Genomic DNA, 20,905 nt, shown 5'->3' with positions numbered 1-20,905 from the left:
AGTAGCTGAAGCGCTCCATCCCAGATAATATTTTTTTGACTATCCTTTGCACCCTCTCTGCCACTGTCAATGTTTCAAATAGTTTAGTGACCACACTGCAGACTGATTATTTTATAAAGTTGGAGCATGATCTCTCTGGTCTTGCTTTCAGTGTCCGGCCTATTGAAGACCAATATCCAATACTTCTCCTTCACCACATTATTTACCAATGTTGCCATCTTTAAGAATCTTTGTATGAAAGTCAGAGTTCTTCAGATCCAAATATTCAGAAAGGTAATTAAAAATTGTAATGGAAAGGATACCTGACTAATTCGATAGTGTGTGTATCTTTATCTATCTTGTCAGACCATATATTGTGTGTATTGTCATCCTACATACATGAGATAGTTATATAAAAACACCCTGGCATTTAAAAGTGACAAGAAACTTCTTGGATCATACTTGAAGTATGTTTTACGCTTTTCTTGTATGTATAAAATTGAGGCATGGATAAAATAGGTAGAAGGGTGCCAAAAGCATGAAGGCATTGGTTTAAGGTGAGATTTATGAATTTTGAAGTGAATTTGACAGGAAAGATTTTTAAGTGTTTGATGTACAAAACTTCATGTTCGACTTGGAGGTGGATATGATTGCTAGGTATGTCATTTGGATAGACACTTAAATAAGTGATGCATAGAAAAATACTGACCTGATGTGGCCAAGAGACAGGGCAAAGGGTTTGGCATTAATGTGGTGGGTCAAAGAGCCTGTTTCTGTGCTGTACAGCTGTGTGACTGAGTAAATGTTGCAAATGAGAACCATTGCTATTTGTGCCACGTAATTACCTTTGAATTTCTTTGCAGGATTGGACGACACTCTAAGTCACTGGACACCCAGCGAGTTGTTTGCGCCATTTGTTTGGGACCTCTGGAGTTGTTGAATTCTATGAAGTACAGCACGCCTGCAAAAAGGCAGCTTGCACCATTTGCTCAGTTTGTGAAAGAAAACTATAGTTCAACCAAGAAGGAAAATAAAGGACTTAAACATGCTGAGGTTATGCAGAAATTAAGTGTAGACTTTGGTAAAAAGGCACAGATATGAGTTCTGAGACCTCCTTCGTAAATTAAGTAACATGCCATCTTTTTGTTGAAGGTTTTTTCCTAACACAATAATTAGAAATCTAGAAGTTACGTTGCTTTATTCTAATCCATCTTTTTATTGGGTATTATTTTTCCCGTCTATGGAGACAATGTTCTAATTAGAAATACTAAGGATTTCATCTCTAATGCAATGTCCTTGAAATTCACTACAAAGTCCAATTGAATTTTATTAGATGATGAGAATGAATTTCAGATATTTTGCATTATTGTTAATGTGACAGCCAAGGGATGGATAATTCGTAAATCTGTGAATAAAGGTTACTTGAGTGCCTCTTTTCTGGTATAAATTGAAGACACCTCACAGCTTTTGTTCTGGTATCAAGCAGTTCTAAATGAACTGGTGAAAGTAGTCTCTTTCTGCTGTGTTAAGAATCCACTCGAAAATGACTTGATTCTGGCCACTGCAAATGTTGTTGTAATTCTGCATAAATTGGTGTTTCTGTAGGCACAAATCTTGAATGTAAGAATATTTATTTGATGTGACAAAGGCACTTTCCCTGCACCAATGGATGATGAAAAGGAGAATATTGTGGGTAAGCTATTGGTTCCTAGTGCTGATCATGTTTATCTTTATCAAAACTGCCCCCCTCCCAAACACTTGAATACCTAATTTTACATTTGTGTGTCCTATATTTGCTTTAAAAAGTTCTTGTACTTTTTTTGAGGATTTTACTGTCCTGGGAGTTGTTATTCATCTTGCCTGGCCAGGTTAATTGGAGATTGTGAAAGGGCTTTTTAAAAAATATATATATAATAAAATGCACAAAAGTGAAGTATATTTATAAATCAGTACCCAAAAACTGCAATCCCTGTTCCTGCTTTGGCAAATAGCAGTAATTTGGTGCAGAGTAATGCACTATGATTTATCCATTACTTATGTTATACTGAACCAAATTTGTATTTTTCTTTTAGTTCTGCAAACATGACACCTGCTGATTATTTGTCTTTAATAAATCTTCTGTAAATGGTACAAAATATTAAATTTTACCCCTGTGAAAGCAAACTTTTAATCTTGTTCCTGTACAATGTAATTCACAGCTTCTTTTAAGACTGGTGCATGGATAGCAGCTTCCAAGGTATTAACATTTGATGAAAGTGTCCCCTTTTGGCACTTTATACAACAACAGCAATCTGACCAGTTATGTTAGTTCAGTATAAATAGCAGTTGTGGAGTAAAATTAAAGCATTTGAAACGATAGTACGTTTCTGTTAAAAAATGTAATGTCTTTAAGTGTTTACAAATATTGAGATCAAACTGATTATTTATGATCAAAATTGTAATAATTTCTGGGTGAACCCACCTGAAATGAGCAAGTGAAAATCAGTTTAGAAAATGTTGCAGAAGTTGGATTTGTGAACCCATGGCTTGAATTGGTGTATTGTAGAGAACTTCATTTTCCTGCAGATATTACTATGTGAGTATTCTTGAGCTGTCACAGTTTGTTTATTTCTTTGCTCAACTGCACTGGATCAAGTAAATAAAATATGAAGCAAAAAGTGACATTCGGTCAGTTGAAAGGATAAAAAAAACGAAGGAGTACTTTTGACTTGTGAGTGGCTCGGCTGGTAACTAGATTAGGTTTGAAAAAATACTAATGAATGATATTTCATCCATGCTAATTGCATTTTTATTGAAAGCTTTGTAATATGCTGCCTAGTTGTGTTAAATAAAGTTTGTCTACTGAGAATTCTGTTTTCTTTAGTGCCATTCATCTAAAAATTGGTTTGTTAATGACATCAAAATGAACACGAGCTTTATTTGTTGTTGAGATTAATGTCAACAGAATTGTTTCAAACTTAAATACTATTTTATAGACCACCAGACTATGGAGATTTGCATAAAGCTAAAAAATGCAGGTATTCAACATCTAAAAGAGTAAATATTGATTTCAATTTTCCAAAATTAAACTGGAATAAAAGATATTGTTATGCTTTAGATGGGAAATGTTTGCCCGACTGCTGTTGTTCAACAAAGAACATTGATCTTAGTTTTAGAAATTTTTATGGATAGTAAAATCAAGAAAGCCGAGAGTAAAATTTGGAAATTAGTGGGTGACAGTTTGGTGGAAAAATAACAGTGGGGGAAGAAATCTCAATGGGTGGCACATTTTAAGACTATAAATACTGTCAAAAAAAGGAGGCGTTTCATAAAATTTGAACTAACTCTATTTGGTTATAAAATATTTGTCATCGGGAGCTAAAATGCAGTTAGAATGGTAGAATACAGCCAAGGTTAGATGGTAGCATCTTGAAGTACAACACATTGGAGCTATTACAGTAAAAATCCATGTGTGCAAGGAGGACCATGACAACCAGTCAAAGGGAGAGAATGTTTTGTGTGTGTGCTGGTGGAAAGAGGAGGAACTAGTGCACATGTTCCAGTCAGCACCATAGGCAATTTGAAGTCATGCCAGAGATCCTGGCTGTCAAGTTTTTCGATCAACAGGTGTTTTGCTGGGGCTTTTGGGTGGGGGGGGGGAGGGGGAGTCAAATTTGCAACCCGTCTTGCTTATGCATTTACCATGTGTCGGCGGCTCGCCGTTTGTACCACGCAGAGAAACCCACCAACACTGGCGGTCATAAAAATGCACGATTTAACCCAAATGCGTGCCGGCTTCTTCACGTGAGGGGGGGGGGGGGGGGGGGGGTTGCGATCCTTGAAGCGCGGCAGCAGGTGAGCGCGAGAACGGCGGGTTCCGCGCTCTAAGGCGCGCGTGCGCGTTCGTCCCGGCTGGAGAGGAGCCCCGGAGCCCGGTGGGCGGGACCTCGGGCCAACGGTTCGGATCGAATTTACTCTCCTTCAGAGACATTTGGCTTTTCATGCCAAGTAGCTTCTTCAGTCTCATCGAACCTTTCAGTGGCCACACGTTGGAGCACTTCGGCTAAGGTGAAATTCAGAACTTTCGGCATCTCCTTTAAATATTGGACGAGAGAACCAGAGAGCTCGAGCCGTGTTTTAAAGGGCGTAATTAAAGGAGAACTGGGTCATTCTGTTCCTTGTACCTTTTATCTCAGCATCACTCTGCTCCTTGACCCCCCCCCCCCCCCCCATTCACCCACCTATTAATTACCCTCATATCCTAAAATACTGTAGCCACCATTGATTGATATCCTGGGTTAAGATTTACTTGGTGAAGAGAATTTCACCCCCTACCCCCACTCCCCTACCCCCACTCCCCTACCCCCACCCCCCTACCCCCACCCCCCTACCCCCACCCCCTACCCCCACTCCCCTACCCCCACCCCCCTACCCCCACCCCCCTACCCCCACCCCCCTACCCCCACCCCCTACCCCCACTCCCCTACCCCCACCCCCCTACCCCCACCCCCCTACCCCCACCCCCCTACCCCCACCCCCCTACCCCCACCCCCCTACCCCCACCCCCCTACCCCCACCCCCCTACCCCCACCCCCCTACCCCCACCCCCCTACCCCCACCCCCCTACCCCCACCCCCCTACCCCCACCCCCCTACCCCCACCCCCCTACCCCCACCCCCCTACCCCCACCCCCCTACCCCCACCCCCCTACCCCCACCCCCCTACCCCCACCCCTGGATAGAGAACCCCCTTATTTGCCTCGTCTGGACATCTCAGGGGCAATCTGGGTCTATCCTGTCCAAGACTGGGGGTCCTAGTCCATCTTGGGACCAGAATTTTGAAAAAGAGGTGAGTGTGGGTTTAATCCAAAAAAAAGGCAATTTAGTTCATTGGTGATTGGCTAATTATTTACTAAGTGGCGCAGCTGTCATACAGATGGGCCATTGTTAAGAGTGGGGAGCTGAGTCTGGCTCAGGGATTTGGACGTGAAGAGACTGAGGGGGTGAAAGTATCCCTCAAGGAGAAAAAGGCTTCAGTCAGAAAGCAACAGGTAAGTTTTTTTTTAGTGCAGCAGTCCTGAGAAGGAACGCAGAGTGAGGAGCGTTGAGGCTTTGTTTCGGAAGTAGAGTGTGAGCATAGGCAAAGGTGATCCAGGGCCCCTCTCTTTTATTGCATTGAGAGTGGGAATTGCAGCCAGGGTAGTGGTTGGCTCTGTAGGGTGCAGGAAATGCATTGCTGGTGACCTCACCCGTGAGAAGCCCATCTTGCTGTAGTTATTTATGGTCGACGTCAGAGAGCTGGATAAACTCTGGATCATTTGAGAGGCTGAGGGGGTGATAGGTGAGTTATAGGAGGCATTCACACCTGGGATTCAGGAGTGAAGCAACACTGGACGTTGCTTCATTGAACACCTTTGCTCTGTCTGCTGAAAGAGGAGTTTAAAATACTGTTTTTTTTAATGATGGAAATAAAAGGAAAATGTTTGAAATGTTGATGGGCTTTCAGTGAACACAGAAGTAAAATGTAACTTAATTGACTAACCAACACAATAATACCAAATCAGAAATGTTACCCATGTCCCATTGACTGCTTCAACATCTTTTTGGTGACTTAAATTAACTTAGTCATAATGAAACAGCAAAGAAAACGAACTCAGCTTTGCCTACCAAGTTGCCTGCATTTGACCCATATCCTTCTACACTTTTCCTCTAAATTTTGAATTTGTCTAAATGTCTTTTCAATGTTGTCATTGCATCTGCATCAACTGCTTCTTCCATCACCTTGTTCCATATACCCATTACCATGTATCTGGAAAAAGTTGCCCTCAGGTCCCTTTTCAATCTTTTCCCTAACTTAAATCCATATCCTTTGGTTTTAGATAACAGGTAACCCTTTATCTGGAATTTCGTAAACCGGCAACGTCCAAAAACCAGCAAATTTTTCGGTAGATGACATTACACGTAAGTAATGTTAATTTCTTGTAATAAATTCTCCATTTTCAGAGGGGACCCCCCCCCCCCATCCCTTTCTCCTATGGGCGCCCTCTTTTACCTTTGGTGGAAAGGTGACTCTCGGCCCCCAGCACCCTGTGGGAGAGAAGCAGGAGCTCGTTGGCTCAATGCAGGAGTAATGGCCTTCTTCCTTGCTCATAATCTCCCACACAGCTGGAACTGCTCTTTTGCTGGCATCGTGATCTGGTGCGGCACTCCATAAGTCCAGCCTTGGCAGCACTGCACCCATGTTGCCGTGTCGGGAGTTAGATGGGGGTGGTTAGTGATGGATGGCACTATGCTGCCGGGCTGTGCCCTTGAGCTGGCCCTTGAGCTGGTGGATGCCTAAAAGCTGCTGGCAATCGGCTCTACCACCCCCACGAGTGAGGGGGGGAGGGGGTAGAGGGGGTGGACAATGGGCCTAGGTGCGAGGCATTTGCTGAAAGGGACCAAAATTAAAATGATTCCAAAATCCAGAAGATTCCAAACAATGGCAGGTGTCTGGTCTCAATGATTTTGAATAAAAGGTTAGGCACCTGTACTCGTTTTATGCAAATTCGCTTTTATGAAGAAATTTGTTCACTTATACTAAAGGATTTTCGCTGTTACAAAAAAGTGGCTGACGGGGCTGTCGGTGAACAGCTGATCGGGTGATCGGTGGGGCAGTCTCAGAGCACCCGACAGGGCTGTCAGAACTTGCTGTCTTCCTGATTCTGGTAAGCGAAACTACACTGTACATACATTATTTCTACTTTACATAGGGTATGTATTTATATCATTCCTGATTCTACTATATGATAGTGTTATTTTAGGTTTTGTGTATTATTTGGTGGGTTATTTTGTGGGTGTGGGTACTCAAAATTTTTTCCCATATAAATTAATAGTAATTGCTTCTTTGCTTTACACCATTTTGGCTTAAGAAAGGTTTCATAGGAATACTTTACTCTCGGATAGTAGGATATCTCTGTATCCTATACTGGGGAAAAGACTGGCAAAACGATGGCACTGCCGGAATTACAATAGTGCTGCCGCTGGAGTGGTCCTGAGAGAGCTGAGACTCAGCGCTACACCGAAGGGTACAACCACTTGGTCCTAATGCTGGTGGCTCTGTTAGAGGAGCCAACGGTGTTTTTTTTTAATTAAAATTCTGCAACTATGGGCCTGGTCCGAAGATGAAAGCAGCCACGAGGGATTGCAGACTCTGGGAAGCAGCAAACAACAGAAATAAGGAGAATGCCTCTGTTGAGAAGGAGAAGCAGAGGAGGTGACCCAATAGAACAGTGACCACAGCAGCAGACCACCGAGAGGTCCACGCAGACTCCAAGCGATTTGCGATCAGGGGACAGGCTGCAGACTGGCTCATGGGAACCAGGTATCAGAACTGGGATTCGAGAGGGTGCTGGGGGAAAGAAAGGCTTGTGAAGGGTCTTTGGCATTGAAGGCTTCCTGATCATGATGGAGCTTTGGATCAGGAGTTGGGGTTGTCAACGAATCGAACAGGAGTCCCCAGCTACAGAGATTGTGTGAATGCTGGGGGTGAATCCACGGACACAGTGTCTCTGAAGAGACTCCTCTTCCTTGGACTAGAACGGCACCAAGGGATACCAATGATGACTCTTTGTTTGACAAAAGGCAATTTTGTGTAATATTACATGTTCTATACTATTACATTGCAATAAAGGAATCTTGAATCTTAACTTTCTATGCCCCTTATGATTTTATTTCCTGTTAGCTCACCCCTCAGGTCCTATAATCCAGAGAAAAAGGCTCCAGTCTATCTAGTCTCTCCTTACAATATGTCAACTAGTCCCAATAACATCCTTCTAAATCCTTTTCAGCTTCTTGACATTCTTCCTCTAGTAAGATGACCTGAACTCTACACAGTACTCCAAATGCAGTCTGACCAATGTACAGTTGTAACATGATGTCCTAACTCTTGTACTCAAGGTAAGCCTTCTTCACCACTTGTGTTACCACTTTCAGAGAATTACATTCTTGTACTTCTAGGTCTCTCTGTTCTACAACACTCCCCAGGGCTATGCTATCTACTGTAAATTCCCAAAACCTGTCATGTTACATTTATGTCCGTTAAATCCCATCTGCCATTCCTTGGCCTACTTTTCCAGTTAGTCCAGCTCTTTTAATCTTGGATATACTTCTTCACTGCCTATCTCAAACTGATTTGTTTGTTTTTCAGCTCTTCCACTTGAAATATTGACTTTTTTTTGCGCTGATGCTGTCAAAGTGTTTGCAGCATTTTCTGTTTTTAATTGGCAGTCAAAGTGGTGAAAGAAATCTACTTGAAAAAGCGCCGATTCTTCTCATCCATTGGTTCCTGAAACAATCATGTTTTTTTTTTGTTTATTTCATGATAACTTATGAGCGACTTCAACGCTCGCGTCGGCAAAGACTCAGAAACCTGGCCAGGAATCCTGGGCAAGCACGGTGTCGGCAAGTGCAACGACAATGGGCGCCTCCTGTTGGAGCTCTGTGCAGAACAGCGGCTTGTCATTACAAACACCCTTTTTCAGCAGAGGGACAGCCTGAAGACTACCTGGATGCATCCCCGATCCAAACACTGGCACCTCCTGGACTACGTCCTGGTGCGAGAAGGAGACAAACGAGATGTGCTCCACACCAGGGTCATGCCCAGCGCGGAATGCCACACTGACCAATGGCTGGTTCGCTGCAAGCTCAACCTTCACTTCAAGCCAAAGTCCAAGAACGGTAAAGGCCCCCAGAAAGAGGTTCAATGTTGGAAACCTGCAGTCAGACGAAGTAAGAGGAAACTTCCAGGCAAACCTCAAAGCAAAGCTCGAGGATGTAATCCGCCTCACGGACTCGTCCCATGAAACCCTTTGGGATCAGCTGAAGACTACCATACTGCAATCCACTGAAGAGGTACTGGCTTCTCCTCCAGGAAAAACAAGGACTGATTTGACGAAAACAGCCAGGAAATCCAGGAGCTGCTGGCAAAGAAGCGAGCTGCCCACCAGGCTCACCTTACAAAGCCGTCCTGGCCAGAGAAGAAACAAGCCTTTCGTCGCGCATGCAGCCATCTTCAGCGCAAACTCCGGGAGATCCAAAATGAGTGGTGGACTAGCCTCGCCAAACGAACCCAGCTCAGTGCGGACGTTGGCGACTTCAGAGGTTTTTACAAGGCTGTGTACGGCCCCTCACCCCAAGTCCAAAGCCCGCTGCGCAGCTCAGTTGGCAAAGTCCTCAGCGACAAGATCTCCATCCTCAACCGATGGTCAGAACACTTCCGATCTCTTTTCAGTGCCAACCGCTCAGTCCAAGAATCCGCCCTGCTCCAGCTCCCTCAACAGCCCCTAAGACTAGAGCTGGATGAGGTCCTCACCTGGGAAGAGACATATAAGGCAATTGAACAACTGAAAAGTGGCAAAGCAGCAGGTATGGATGGAATCCCCCCCTGAGGTCTGGAAGGCTGGCAGCAAAACTCTGCATGCCAAATTGCATGAGTTTTTCAAGCTCTGCTGGGACCAAGGAAAGCTGCCTCAGGACCTTCGTGATGCCATCATCATCACCCTGTACAAAAACAAAGGCGAGAAATCAGACTGCTCAAACTACAGGGGAATCACGCTGCTCTCCATTGCAGGCAAAATCTTCGCTAGGATTCTCCTAATTAGAATAATACCGAGTGTCGACGAGAATGTTCTCCCAGAATCGCAGTGCGGCTTTCGCGCAAACAGAGGAACTACTGACATGGTCTTTGCCCTCAGACAGCTCCAAGAAAAGTGCAGAGAACAAAACAAAGGACACTACATCACCTTTGTTGACCTCACCAAAGCCTTCGACACCGTGAGCAGGAAAGGGCTTTGGCAAATACTAGAACGCCTCGGATGCCCCCCAAAGTTCCTCAACATGGTTATCCCACTGCACGAAAACCAACAAGGTCGGGTCAGATACAACAATGAGCTCTCTGAACCCTTCTCCATTAACAATGGCGTGAAGCAAGGCTGCGTTCTCGCACCAACCCTCTTTTCAATCTTCTTCAGCATGATTCTGAACCAAGCCATGAAAGACCTCAACAATGAAGACGCTGTTTACATCCGGTACCACACGGATGGCAGTCTCTTCAATCTGAGGTGCCTGCAAGCTCACACCAAGACACAAGAGCAACTTGTCCGTGAACTACTCTTTGCAGACGATGCCGCTTTAGTTGCCCATTCAGAGCCAGCTATTCAGCGCTTGACGTCCTGTTTTGAGGAAACTGCCAAAATGTTTGGCCTGGAAGTCAGCCTGAAGAAAACTGAGGTCCTCCATCAGCCAGCCCCCCCACATCTCCATCGGGCACACAAAACTCAAAATGGTCAACCAGTTTACCTATCTCGGCTGCACCATTTCATCTGATGCAAGGATCGACAACGAGATAGACAACAGACTCGCCAAGGCAAATAGCGCCTTTGGAAGACTACACAAAAGAGTCTGGAAAAACAACCAACTGAAAAACCTCACAAAAATTAGCGTATACAGAGCCGTTGTCATACCCACACTCCTGTTCGGCTCCGAATCATGGGTCCTCTACCGGCATCACCTACGGCTCCTAGAATGCTTCCACCAGCGTTGTCTCCGCTCCATCCTCAACATTCATTGGAGTGACTTCATCCCTAACATCGAAGTACTCGGGATGGCAGAGGCCAACAGCATCGAATCCACGTTGCTGAAGATCCAGCTGCGCTGGGTAGGTCACGTCTCCAGAATGGAGGACCATCGCCTTCCCAAGATCATGTTATATGGCGAGCTCTCCACTGGCCACCGTGACAGAGGTGCACCAAAGAAGAGGTACAAGGACTGCCTAAAGAAATCTCTTTGTGCCTGCCACATTGACCACCGCCAGTGGGCTGATATCGCCTTAAACCGTGCATCTTGGAGCCTCACAGTTTGGAGGGCAGCAACCTCCTTTGAAGAAGACCGCAGAGCCCACCTCACTGACAAAAGACAAAGGAGGAAAAACTCAACACCCAATCCCAACCAAACAATTTTCCCTTGCAACCGCTGCAACCGTGTCTGCCTGTTCCGCATCGGACTTGTCAGCCACAAACGAGCCTGCAGCTGACGTGGACATTTACCCCTCCATAAATCTTCGTCCGCGAAGCCAAGCCAAAGAAAGAAAAAGAAGATGAGGACAAGAGATTACAGGTGGTGAAATTGCATTGTTGGAGGAATCCAGCAGGTTAGCAGCATTTGTGGATTCAAGGATGCAGTTAACATGTTCAGTTGATGCAACTATTCCCTTGACTGACTTGCTGAGTTTCTGCGGCATTGTTTCTTATTTCTTACTTGTGCCTGATATCCACAAAAGATGAAACTGGTCAAACTGACTGATGTACTTACCCTAATTAAAAATGATGTGTGTTTTCTTTTTAAATTTATTGAATTGTCTCTAAAATTGCCAATTAACATGATGCTTGTTTTGCATTGTAAATAATATATTTTTCTTCTCAGAAAGGAATGGATATAAAGTTAATTTTCACAGAGATAAAAGGTAAAATATTTAATGTTTGTATTTTTTTGTTTCAGGCCTCCTTTTATTTTCATCTATCTGTATCATGTGAGTGGTATCTGAGCATAATGATTTGTAATGAAAGGTGGATAATATGGAACAACTGTTCCTTTAATTACTTTGGTTAATCAATGGGTTGGTTCTTTTGTACAAGTTCTAAAAATGGTTTCTCGCTCAATTTATAAAACAAATGCTCTGTTTTTATTTGCTTTACAGTGGGCATTGATTTGCTTCACAGGTTTCAGCCTATTTAGTTAGGCCTCGGGAACTGCGTTTTTGATGCATTATAATTTGTGTTTGATGTGCTGTTGACATTCATCTTATATTTTGACACCTTGAGTCTTGATCATTTTAAAGGTTCTCTGGACATCTTCCCATTATATATGCTTGAATGTATCCAAAATACTGCCTTGTTGCGACGGCTACTCTGCTTACTGAATAACTCCACAGTGAAGCGGATTGAGTTCAGTGAGCAAAACTGATTTAGTCTTATGCTCCCAGCCTGGACCTGGCTGAGAACTGTGCCATGGGCCCTGACGCTGCCAGGGCTTCTAAACCTGGTACCAAGGTCGGGAAGAAACCTGCGACGGCGCCATTTTGGCCGGCTGCCCCGCCGCATGCGTGACATGTGAGGCCAGTTCGTCTGCCTAATGGTGTGCTGCCACACAGCCTCCCCCCCCAGAACCGGTGCCAATGTCCTTTTTTGCCCGGTGGCCTTGCTTCTTGGGCTGGGCTGCGACCATTGGCTTGTTGGGGTTGAGGCATGCTGGCTTTAATCTGTCCACAGTAAACAGTTCCCTCTTACCACCGATGTCCAGTGTGATGGTGGATCCTGTATGCTGGATGACTGTACGGTCTTTGAAGGGGTGCTGTGGACGGGCCTCACCTGATAAAAGCATATTCTGCGGAATACAGGTTACTGAGGACATAGGAGGCTTTGGGTGTTGAGCGGATGCCCACCCAGTCGGGGCTGGTGAGGTGGGCCATAAGTTCCAACTTAAGGTGGCGGAGCAATCACTCGACCAGTCCATTGGCCTGTGGCTTATAGGCTGTTGTGTGATGCAGCTCGATTTCCACCCTGTTGGTGAGCTGTGCCCAGAGCACGGAGGTGAACTGTGCGCCTCGGTCACTGATGAGGTGGGTCGGGACGCCGAATGGGGCAACCCAACCGGTCAAAAGTGCTTGGGAGCAGGAGTCTGTGGAGGCACCTGGCATCGGAATCAGCTCAGCCCAGCGAGTGGTGCGGTCTACCACCGTGAAAAGGTAACGGTTACCTTGAGAAATGGGTAAGGGGCAGACAATGTCCACATGTATGTGGCTGAACCATTCTTGGACGTGTTCAAAATCCTGCACGGCCACTCAGGTTTGCTTGTGTACCTTGGAAAGCTGGCAATGGGTGCAGGTCCTGGCCTAGTCTGCAATCTGCTTTTGAAGCCTGTGCCAGAGGAAGCGTTCTGCCACCATACGAACCATGGACCTGATGGAAGAGTGGGAAAGGTTGTGGATATGGTGGAAGACATTTCTGCACCACTGCTGGGGAACCACTGGTCACGAGTGCCCATGGAGACATCGCACAGGATGGTATCGTCACCAAGAGGAGTCGGGAGGTCCTGGAACCGCAGGCTCGTAATGGCAGTCCTGAAGGTCTGCGTCTCTTCCTCGGACTTCTGGTCCCGGGCAAGCTGGTTGTAGTCTAAGCCAGGTGTCAGCGAACAAATGGCTGGTCGGGAGAGTACATCGGCGACCACGTTGTCTTTCCCCGCCTTGTGCCGAATGTTGGTGGTGAACTCCGACACAAAGGACAGATAACGCTGTTGGTGGGCTGACCAGGGATCTCTAGCCATAGCGAGCGCCTGAGTGAGGGGTTTGTGGTTGGTAAAAGTGGTGAAAGGCCTCCCCTCCAAGAAATAGCGGAAATGATGCACAGCGAGGTAGATGCCCAACAACTCACGATCAAAAGCACTATACTTGCGCTCTGGCGGACGAAGAAGTCGGCTGAAGAATACCAGTGGTTTCCACTGATCATTAACCTGCTGCTCCAGGACAGCACTGACGGCAGGACAGCGGGTGGACGAGCAGGGTAGCATTTGTGAGGGCACCTGTCATGGCTTCGAATGCCCTGCTGGCCTCTGGAGTCCAGGCAAGCGTCTTGTCCTTAGCCGCGATGAGGCCGAAGAGTGTCTGCATGATGCGTGCAGCACCTGAAATAAATCAGTTATAGAAGTTGACCATACCCGCGAACTCTTGTAACCCCTTGAAGTTGTCTGGGCGTGGGAACTCCTGATTGCGGCGACCTTTGTAGCAGCTGGTGTAGCTCCTTTGGCTGTGATGGTATGGCCCAGGAACTGCATGGACTCTTTCTCAAACTGGCATTTGGTCGGGTTGATCATTATGTCGAAGTCGACCAGTTGGGAGAAGAGGGTGCACAGGTGAGACTTGTGTTGTGCCTGGTCTCTACTGGCAACAAGAATATCATCCAGATAAATTAACAAAAAGTTCAAATCCCTGCCCATCATATCCATGAGGTGCTGGAAGGTCTGGGCTGCGTTCTTGAGCCCGAAAGGCATTTGTATAAATTTTAACAAGCCGAAGGGGGTGATGATGGCCATTTTGGGGATGTCCTCGGGGTCCACCAGGATTTGATGATACCCACGCATCAGGTCAACCTTGGAGAACACCCTCGCACCATGCAGGTTGGCTGTAAAGTCCTGAATGTGAGGGATCGGTTAATAGTCAGGCACTGTCGCGTCGTTAAGCCGTCGATAATTTCTACAAGGGCGCCAGTCACCAGAAGCTTTTAGGACCAGGTGGAGCGGCAAGGCTCAAGGTCTTTCGGAGCGTCGAATGATCCCCAGCTCCTGCAGATGGGAGAACTCCTCTTTCGCTATCTGGAGCTCATCCGGCAGGAGCTTGCGTGCCTTGGCATGGACAGGTGGGCCTTGGGTGGGGATATAATGAAACACCCCATGGCATGGTGAGGCAGCAGAGAACTGCGGCTTGAGGAGGGACGGGAACTCGTCCTTGGGTGCGCTGACCATGGCCATCTGCAGCTGCTCAGTGCGGGAGTCATTGAGGCAAATGGATTGAAGGTACGGGCATCGACAAGTCGCCTACCTTGGGGTCGACCAGGAAGTCGACACCCAGGATCGAGGTTCGGAGGGACGAAACGGTGAACCTCCACGAGAACGTCCGCTGGCCGAGCTTGATCTTGACGTTCTTGTTACCATACATTTGGATCTCCATCGAAATGGCTGCACGTGTCACATTTGTGGCCCGAAATGTGAAGTTAATAAAACATTAAACACAAGTTTTATCAGGTAAACTTCTCAGTGGCTTTATTTACCCGTTTCCTTTGTTCTCCTGCTTGTGTTCTTATCTCTCCCTCATACCACGTGACTTCCGGTACATCACATACATATTCATTATCATGACATCCCTCCTTTAATCAGAAATAAACTTTACCTTCACTTACCAATATCCCTCGGAAACCTACAAACATCGTAACTAATGGTAATACTATAACTCAACTACATAAAATTTACTTCCTACAGCACTCATATATGCACTTTATGATATAAGATTAAAATACTGTCCCAAAGTTCTTATTAAAACTATGGCACAAAGTCTTCGTATCGTTTGGGCACTTTCCGGTTTTGTTTCGGCCTGCCTGCGATATTGTCGTCGCTTCTCGGTTGTTCACTCTCGGCGTCGGAAATCCTGCTCGCCACGGCTTCGGGTGTTTCTGGCGTTCTAGTCACTTCATCAGGAGTGCTGGTAACTGCCTCTGGAACATCATCAGGTCTCTCAGTTTCAACATCTCATATTGGCCTTTCAACCTCTTCGCTCGATGTATCTCTGGACTGGTACCTTTTTAGAGTCTGGAAAAACAACCAACTGAAAAACCTCACAAAGATAAGCGTATACAGAGCCACTGTCATACCCACACTCCTGTTCGGCTCCGAATCATGGGTCCTCTACCGGCATCACCTACGGCTCCTAGAACGCTTCCACCAGCGATGTCTCCGCTCCATCCTCAACATCCATTGGAGCACTTTCATCCCTAACGTCGAAGTACTCGAGATGGCAGAGGTCGACAGCATCGAGTCCACGCTGCTGAAGATCCAGCTGCGCTGGGTGGGTCACGTCTCCAGAATGGAGGACCATCGCCTTCCCAAGATCATGTTATATGGCGAGCTCTCCACTGGCCACCGTGACAGTGGTGCACCAAAGAAAAGGTACAAGGACTGCCTAAATAAATCTCTTGGTGCCTGCCACATTGACCACCGCCAGTGGGCTGATATCGCCTCAAACTGTGCATCTTGGCGCCTCACAGTTTGGCGGGCAGCAACCTCCTTTGAAGAAGACCGCAGAGCCCACCTCACTGACAAAAGGCAAAGGAGGAAAAACCCAACACCCAACCCCAACCAACCAATTTTCCCCTGCAGCCGCTGCAACCGTGTCTGCCTGTCCCGCATCGGACTTGTCAGCCACAAACGAGCCTGCAGCTGACGTGGACTTTTACCCCCTCCATAAATCTTCGTCCGTGGAGCCAAGCCAAAGACACCTGATACATTTCTCTTATACAGGACTCCAGCCGGATACTTGATTGTCACCATACTGCCACTTCTGGATACGACAGTATAGGGTTGATGGTAATAAGGTGTGTCTAGCTTACCACCAGTTTTATGCATCACTAGAACATTATCTCCTGGCAAGATGTCTGAGTACTTGGATCCACGTTTCGAATCTGTGTACAGCTTTGCTGCACCTTTCTTTTCAGCATCGTGGTCCCTCATCTCCTGGTCGTCTCGGATTTCCTTTATTTCTGGCATTTTTGTGCGGATTTTACTCCCAAAAAATGCTTCAGCAGGACTTTTTCCAGTGGTTGCATGAGTCGTTGCTCGATAGACAGCCACATAAGATAGCAATGCTTCTCGCCAATTTTGTCCTTCTGCGTGTGTAATCCTCAATCGTTATTCAATGGATTGATTTTGTCTCTCTACTTCTCCGTTGGCTTGCGGCCATTTCGGAGTTACTTTATGATGGTGGATACCTGTGGTCCTCATGTATTCCGCAAATGTCTCTGAAATGAATTGTGGACCATTGTCAGAGTATAATGTAACAGGTAATCCATATCTTGCGAATATCTCTGCTAATGCTTGTATTGTTTTTTCAGTGGTTGTGGACTTCAACACCACGTACTCATAGTATCTGCTGTAGTAATCTATCACTACCATAATTGATTCACCCGTCGGTAAAGGTCGCTACGTCGATCCATGGTCCTGTCGGAAGTTGCGTACTCTGGATCGGCTCTGGCGGATTACTCCTACTTGTGATTTGACATCTGTAACAAGTTTTAACAAATCTCTCTGCGTCTTTATCACAACCTGGCCACCATACCTTGGTCCTGAGGTTTTGCTTGGTACCAACAATACCTAGGTGTCCTTCATGCGCTAAGGATACGATCTTCGGTCTCAATCTTTCTGGTATCACCAATCTGCAACCTCTTAATACACACTGTCCGATGCAACAAAGTTCGTCTCTAATGGGAATGTAAACCCTGTGAGTCCACTTGTCCCATTGTCCACTCTGTATGCATTCTCTTACTTCCATGAGTTCTGGATCACGTTCGGATTCTCTCTCGACTTCCTTTGTAGTCACAGCTTTCGGTGTCGCCTGAATAGCTATGAAGCGTACAAAGCTCTCTGTTTCTGTTCCCAATTCTGACTTGGATTGTGGACATCCATCCTTCACCAATCTGGACAGCGGATCAGCAATGTTTGTTTTCCCTGCAATGTGGATTACTTTATATTTGTAGGGTTGTAGTCTGAGTACCCATCTCTCTATTCTGGCACATGGTTTGGATCTAGGTGCATAGATCACCTCTAATGGCTTATGATCTGTGATGAGTTCAAATTCAATGCCGTATAAATATGCATGGAACCTCTCACAGGCCCATACAAGTCTGAGTGCTTCTTTCTCTGTCTGAGAGTATTTTCTCTCCACATCTGATAACGATCTGCTGGCATAGGCAATGATTCTTGGTCCTCCACATTCATCTGGACCAACACAGCTCCTAAACCAACTGGGCTGGCATTCGCTATGACTTTGGTTGATGCCGCCGGATCGTAATATCCAAGAGTTTTCTTCTGCTCAGATCCAAAATGAAATGGTACTCCTTTCCTGGTTAGTTTCCTTAGTGGTTCTGCCACTGTAGCGAAATTAGGAATGAACTTTGCACAAAAATTGACCAATCCCAGGAAACTCCTCACCTCTGTTGCGTTCTGAGGTGCACGTGCCTCTGCAATAGCTTTCACCTTGGCCTCTGCAGGGTTTAGTCCTTCCCGTGTAAGTATGTGTCCCATAAAGTCCATTTCTGACACACCGAACTGTCACTTGTTTCCATTCACGGTAAGGCCTGCCTCCTGTAGTCTAGATAGTACACACCTCAACCGTTTGCCATGCTCTTCCTTCGTTGGTGCATGGACTATGATGTCGTCAGAAATGTTGGCAACTCCAGGAATTCCTTGAATCACTCGACGGATTTCATACTGGTAGATCTCCGAAGCTGCATTAATTCCAAATGATAGTCTCTTGTAACAATACAATCCACAGTGAGTCACAAATGTTGTTACATCTCGGGAACCTGGATCCAGCTCTAATTGATGATAGCCCCATTTCAGATCAATTTTTGAGAATACCTTGCTGGTAGTTAGTTCTTGAAGTATTTCCTCCACCGTTGGTATAGGGTGTCGTTCTCTAATTATAGCTTCATTGGCCATTCTCATGTCAACACATAGTCTCATGTCACCCTTTGGTTTGGGCACAATCACTACTGGGCTGACCCATTGCGTCGAATGTTCCACAGGTTCAATAATGTCTTGTTCGATCAATTCTTTAATTTTGACTTCGACTTTCCCACTAAGTCCAAACTGAGTTCGGCGCATTGGTTGTGCCTTGGGTTTGACCGTTTCATCTACCGCTAGCTTCAATTGTTGACCTTTCAGCTTTCCTACTCCTTGGAAGACTGCGGGGAATTCTTGCTTCATATCCTCATATGACTGAATTGAATTGACACAAGCTCCAATATGAAGTATTGCCAGATCTTGCGCTGTGCTTCTACTCAGCAATGGTTCTCCCCTCTCTTCTATGACCATAAACTCTGCTTTGGTGTACTTATCTCCAGCTTCAACAGTTGCAGTAAAACATCCAATGGTCTGCAATGGCTTGGTTGCTGTGTATGGATACAGTTTCTTGGAACACTTCTTTGAGGTACAGATGATCTTTTTCCTTTTCAACTTCTCCCATAAATGTCGATCAATCACATTACTGTCACTGCCTGAGTCTACAATGACCTGCACTGTCACTCCACCAATGATCACTGGGACCTTCTCATGATGTACTTCATTCAACGTAAATTGGTAACAACTCTGTTCCTCCTGGGTATCTTCATCATCACCGTCTATCTGGCAAATGGTATCTTTTTTTCCAGGATACTTTCCTTTCCCCCAGGCTTTGCCTTTGGAAGTTGTACTCTTCCTCTTCTGGTCTGCATTGGACTTGCTTTTGCACTTCTTTGCAAAGTGGTCCTTACCTCCACACTTTCTGCAAACTTTGCCTTTGGCCGGGCAATATGGGTCTTTTCCAAAGTGACCTCGGTATCCACATCGATAACACTCCACGTCCTGCGTCGACGTATATCTTGGCTGATTATGGCGATGTGAGAGCCTCTTAATTTGATGGCTTGAGTTGTCTTTCAGGGTCATGGTATGAAATTGCCCTTCAAAAGCCTCTAATGCAGCAGCAATGGTTAAAGCATCGGAGAGTTCTAACTCACTCCCTCTTTCCAGTAGACGTCTGATCTGCAGTGCTGTACATGCCCAAATTGCATGTACTGTTGTTTCCATTTCCTTCTTACAGTGAAAACATCTATCTGATACTGTTGGGTCCCATTTATTTAACTTTTGGGTAGTGATATATAGCTTGTGTAACCAATTACATTGTGTCATGCGTAACCTTGTGTTTATTGTATTTCTCATAGTTCCGGAGCATAGCTTTTCCCATTTTTCATTTTTTATCTTTATGTTTAGATCTTGTTCCCACTTTTTGGGTTTACAGGTTATTTCCTCGTTCTCTTTCTCTTGCAGCTTGATGTACATGTTTGTTATAAATCTTTTAATTATCACTGTGTCTGTAATCACATATTCAAAGCTGCTTCCTTCTGGTAACCTCAGCCTGCTTCCCAATTTGTCCTTTAAGTAGGTTTTCAGTTGGTGGTATGCAAACATTGTACCGTGAGTTATACCATATTTGTACTTCATTTGTTCAAAAGGTAATAAATTATTTCCCAAAAAACAATTCTCTATTCTTTTGATCCCTTTTCTCGCCCATTCTCTAAAGGAAAGGTTATCTATTGTGAAAGGGATTAGTTGATTTTGCGTCAATAATAATTTTGGTAGTTGGTAATTTGTTTTTTTTTCCCTTTCTATGTGAATCTTCTTCCAAATGTTGAGCAGATGGTGCAGTATTGGTGAACTTCTAAATTGCACCAGTTTTTCCATCCTACTTACAAAGTATTTGTGATAGAGCACATACATGACATCACATAAAACTCTGAAATTCTTTTTCTGCAGACCAAGCAGAATTTCTAATTACCAGTAACTAAACTGTAGTCAAAGAAAGAATTGTACACAAACTGTGCAAAAGCAGAGGTATCAAAAAACAACAAAAAAAAAATGACCGAAGTATGAGTCCTTAAATCAGTCTGATGGTTGAGGGGTAGTCAATATTTCTGAACCTGGTAGTGACATCTGTACCTCTTTCCTGATGGCAGCAGTGAGAACAAAGCATATCCTGGGTGGTGTGGATCTTTGATAGTTGCTACTGCTTTCCAGCAGCAATGTTGCATGGTGGGGAGAATTTTGCATGTAATGTACTGGCTGAGTCTGAAATATGATCCGAGAGCTTGCTCTCCTATTCGGTAAGATCATGATCGATATGACTGTATTCTCAATTCTGCATTTCAGACGATCTCAGTAATACATCTCCCCTACAATGTTGAGAACCTAATGTTATTTAAAGACTCCTCTCTCACTGCTAGTTGAGGAGAGAGTTGCAAAGAATTGCAACCTTCTTAGCGAAACCTTTATCGCCTATATTTTCAATGAGTGTGTAGCGAGGTTGCTACGATTATAGCTCGAGGTAGAAAGAAGACACACACCAAGGTAGTGTTATTGACACTGACTTTATCGGGCTGCAGCTCCGCATTTTATAGGCAGCTGGCCGTGTCACCAGTGGGGCGCGGCTTGAGTGAGACTAGCTGCTGATTAGTTGGCTTGGATGCGCGGTCCCTGATTGGTCCCCCTGCGATCCACTGGCTGAGATTGGCTGATTTGACTACTATTCCTGTGGCCTATGGGAGTGGACGTCT

At 45.4% G+C, this 20,905-nt stretch overlaps 2 protein-coding genes across 11 annotated transcripts in view; both read left to right on the top strand.

Annotated features, from left to right (window-relative positions):
* gcna (germ cell nuclear acidic peptidase) overlaps nt 1-2,827 on the top strand; it is a 33,056-nt gene extending 30,229 nt beyond the window's left edge. The window contains exon 13 of the mRNA XM_069893093.1: nt 843-2,827. Within this exon, the coding sequence (XP_069749194.1) occupies nt 843-1,080 (238 nt within the window). The 3' untranslated portion in view covers nt 1,081-2,827. The remainder of the gene's footprint in view (nt 1-842) is intronic.
* A 1,044-nt stretch (nt 2,828-3,871) lies between these two features.
* Nucleotides 3,872-20,905, top strand: part of tex11 (testis expressed 11) — a 150,940-nt gene continuing 133,906 nt past the window's right edge. For 6 of the 10 annotated variants that reach the window (XR_011342918.1, XR_011342919.1, XM_069893075.1 and 3 more), the window contains exons 1-4: nt 3,872-4,026; nt 5,837-5,918; nt 6,543-6,664; nt 11,418-11,457. Coding sequence is in view for 7 of the 10 variants with exons in the window: in XM_069893075.1 (XP_069749176.1) it covers nt 11,424-11,457 (34 nt within the window). In the remaining 3 variants the exon portion in view is untranslated. Of the gene's footprint in view, nt 4,027-4,937; nt 5,009-5,836; nt 5,919-6,542; nt 6,665-11,417; nt 11,458-20,905 lie in introns of those variants that run through there. The other 4 variants (XM_069893072.1, XM_069893071.1, XM_069893070.1 and 1 more) reach the window with 4 other exon arrangements.

Source organism: Narcine bancroftii, chromosome 8 (genome assembly GCF_036971445.1).
Source record: "Narcine bancroftii isolate sNarBan1 chromosome 8, sNarBan1.hap1, whole genome shotgun sequence".
NCBI classification, from domain to species: domain Eukaryota; kingdom Metazoa; phylum Chordata; class Chondrichthyes; order Torpediniformes; family Narcinidae; genus Narcine; species Narcine bancroftii.
This window is presented reverse-complemented; position numbering and strand designations above follow the sequence as displayed.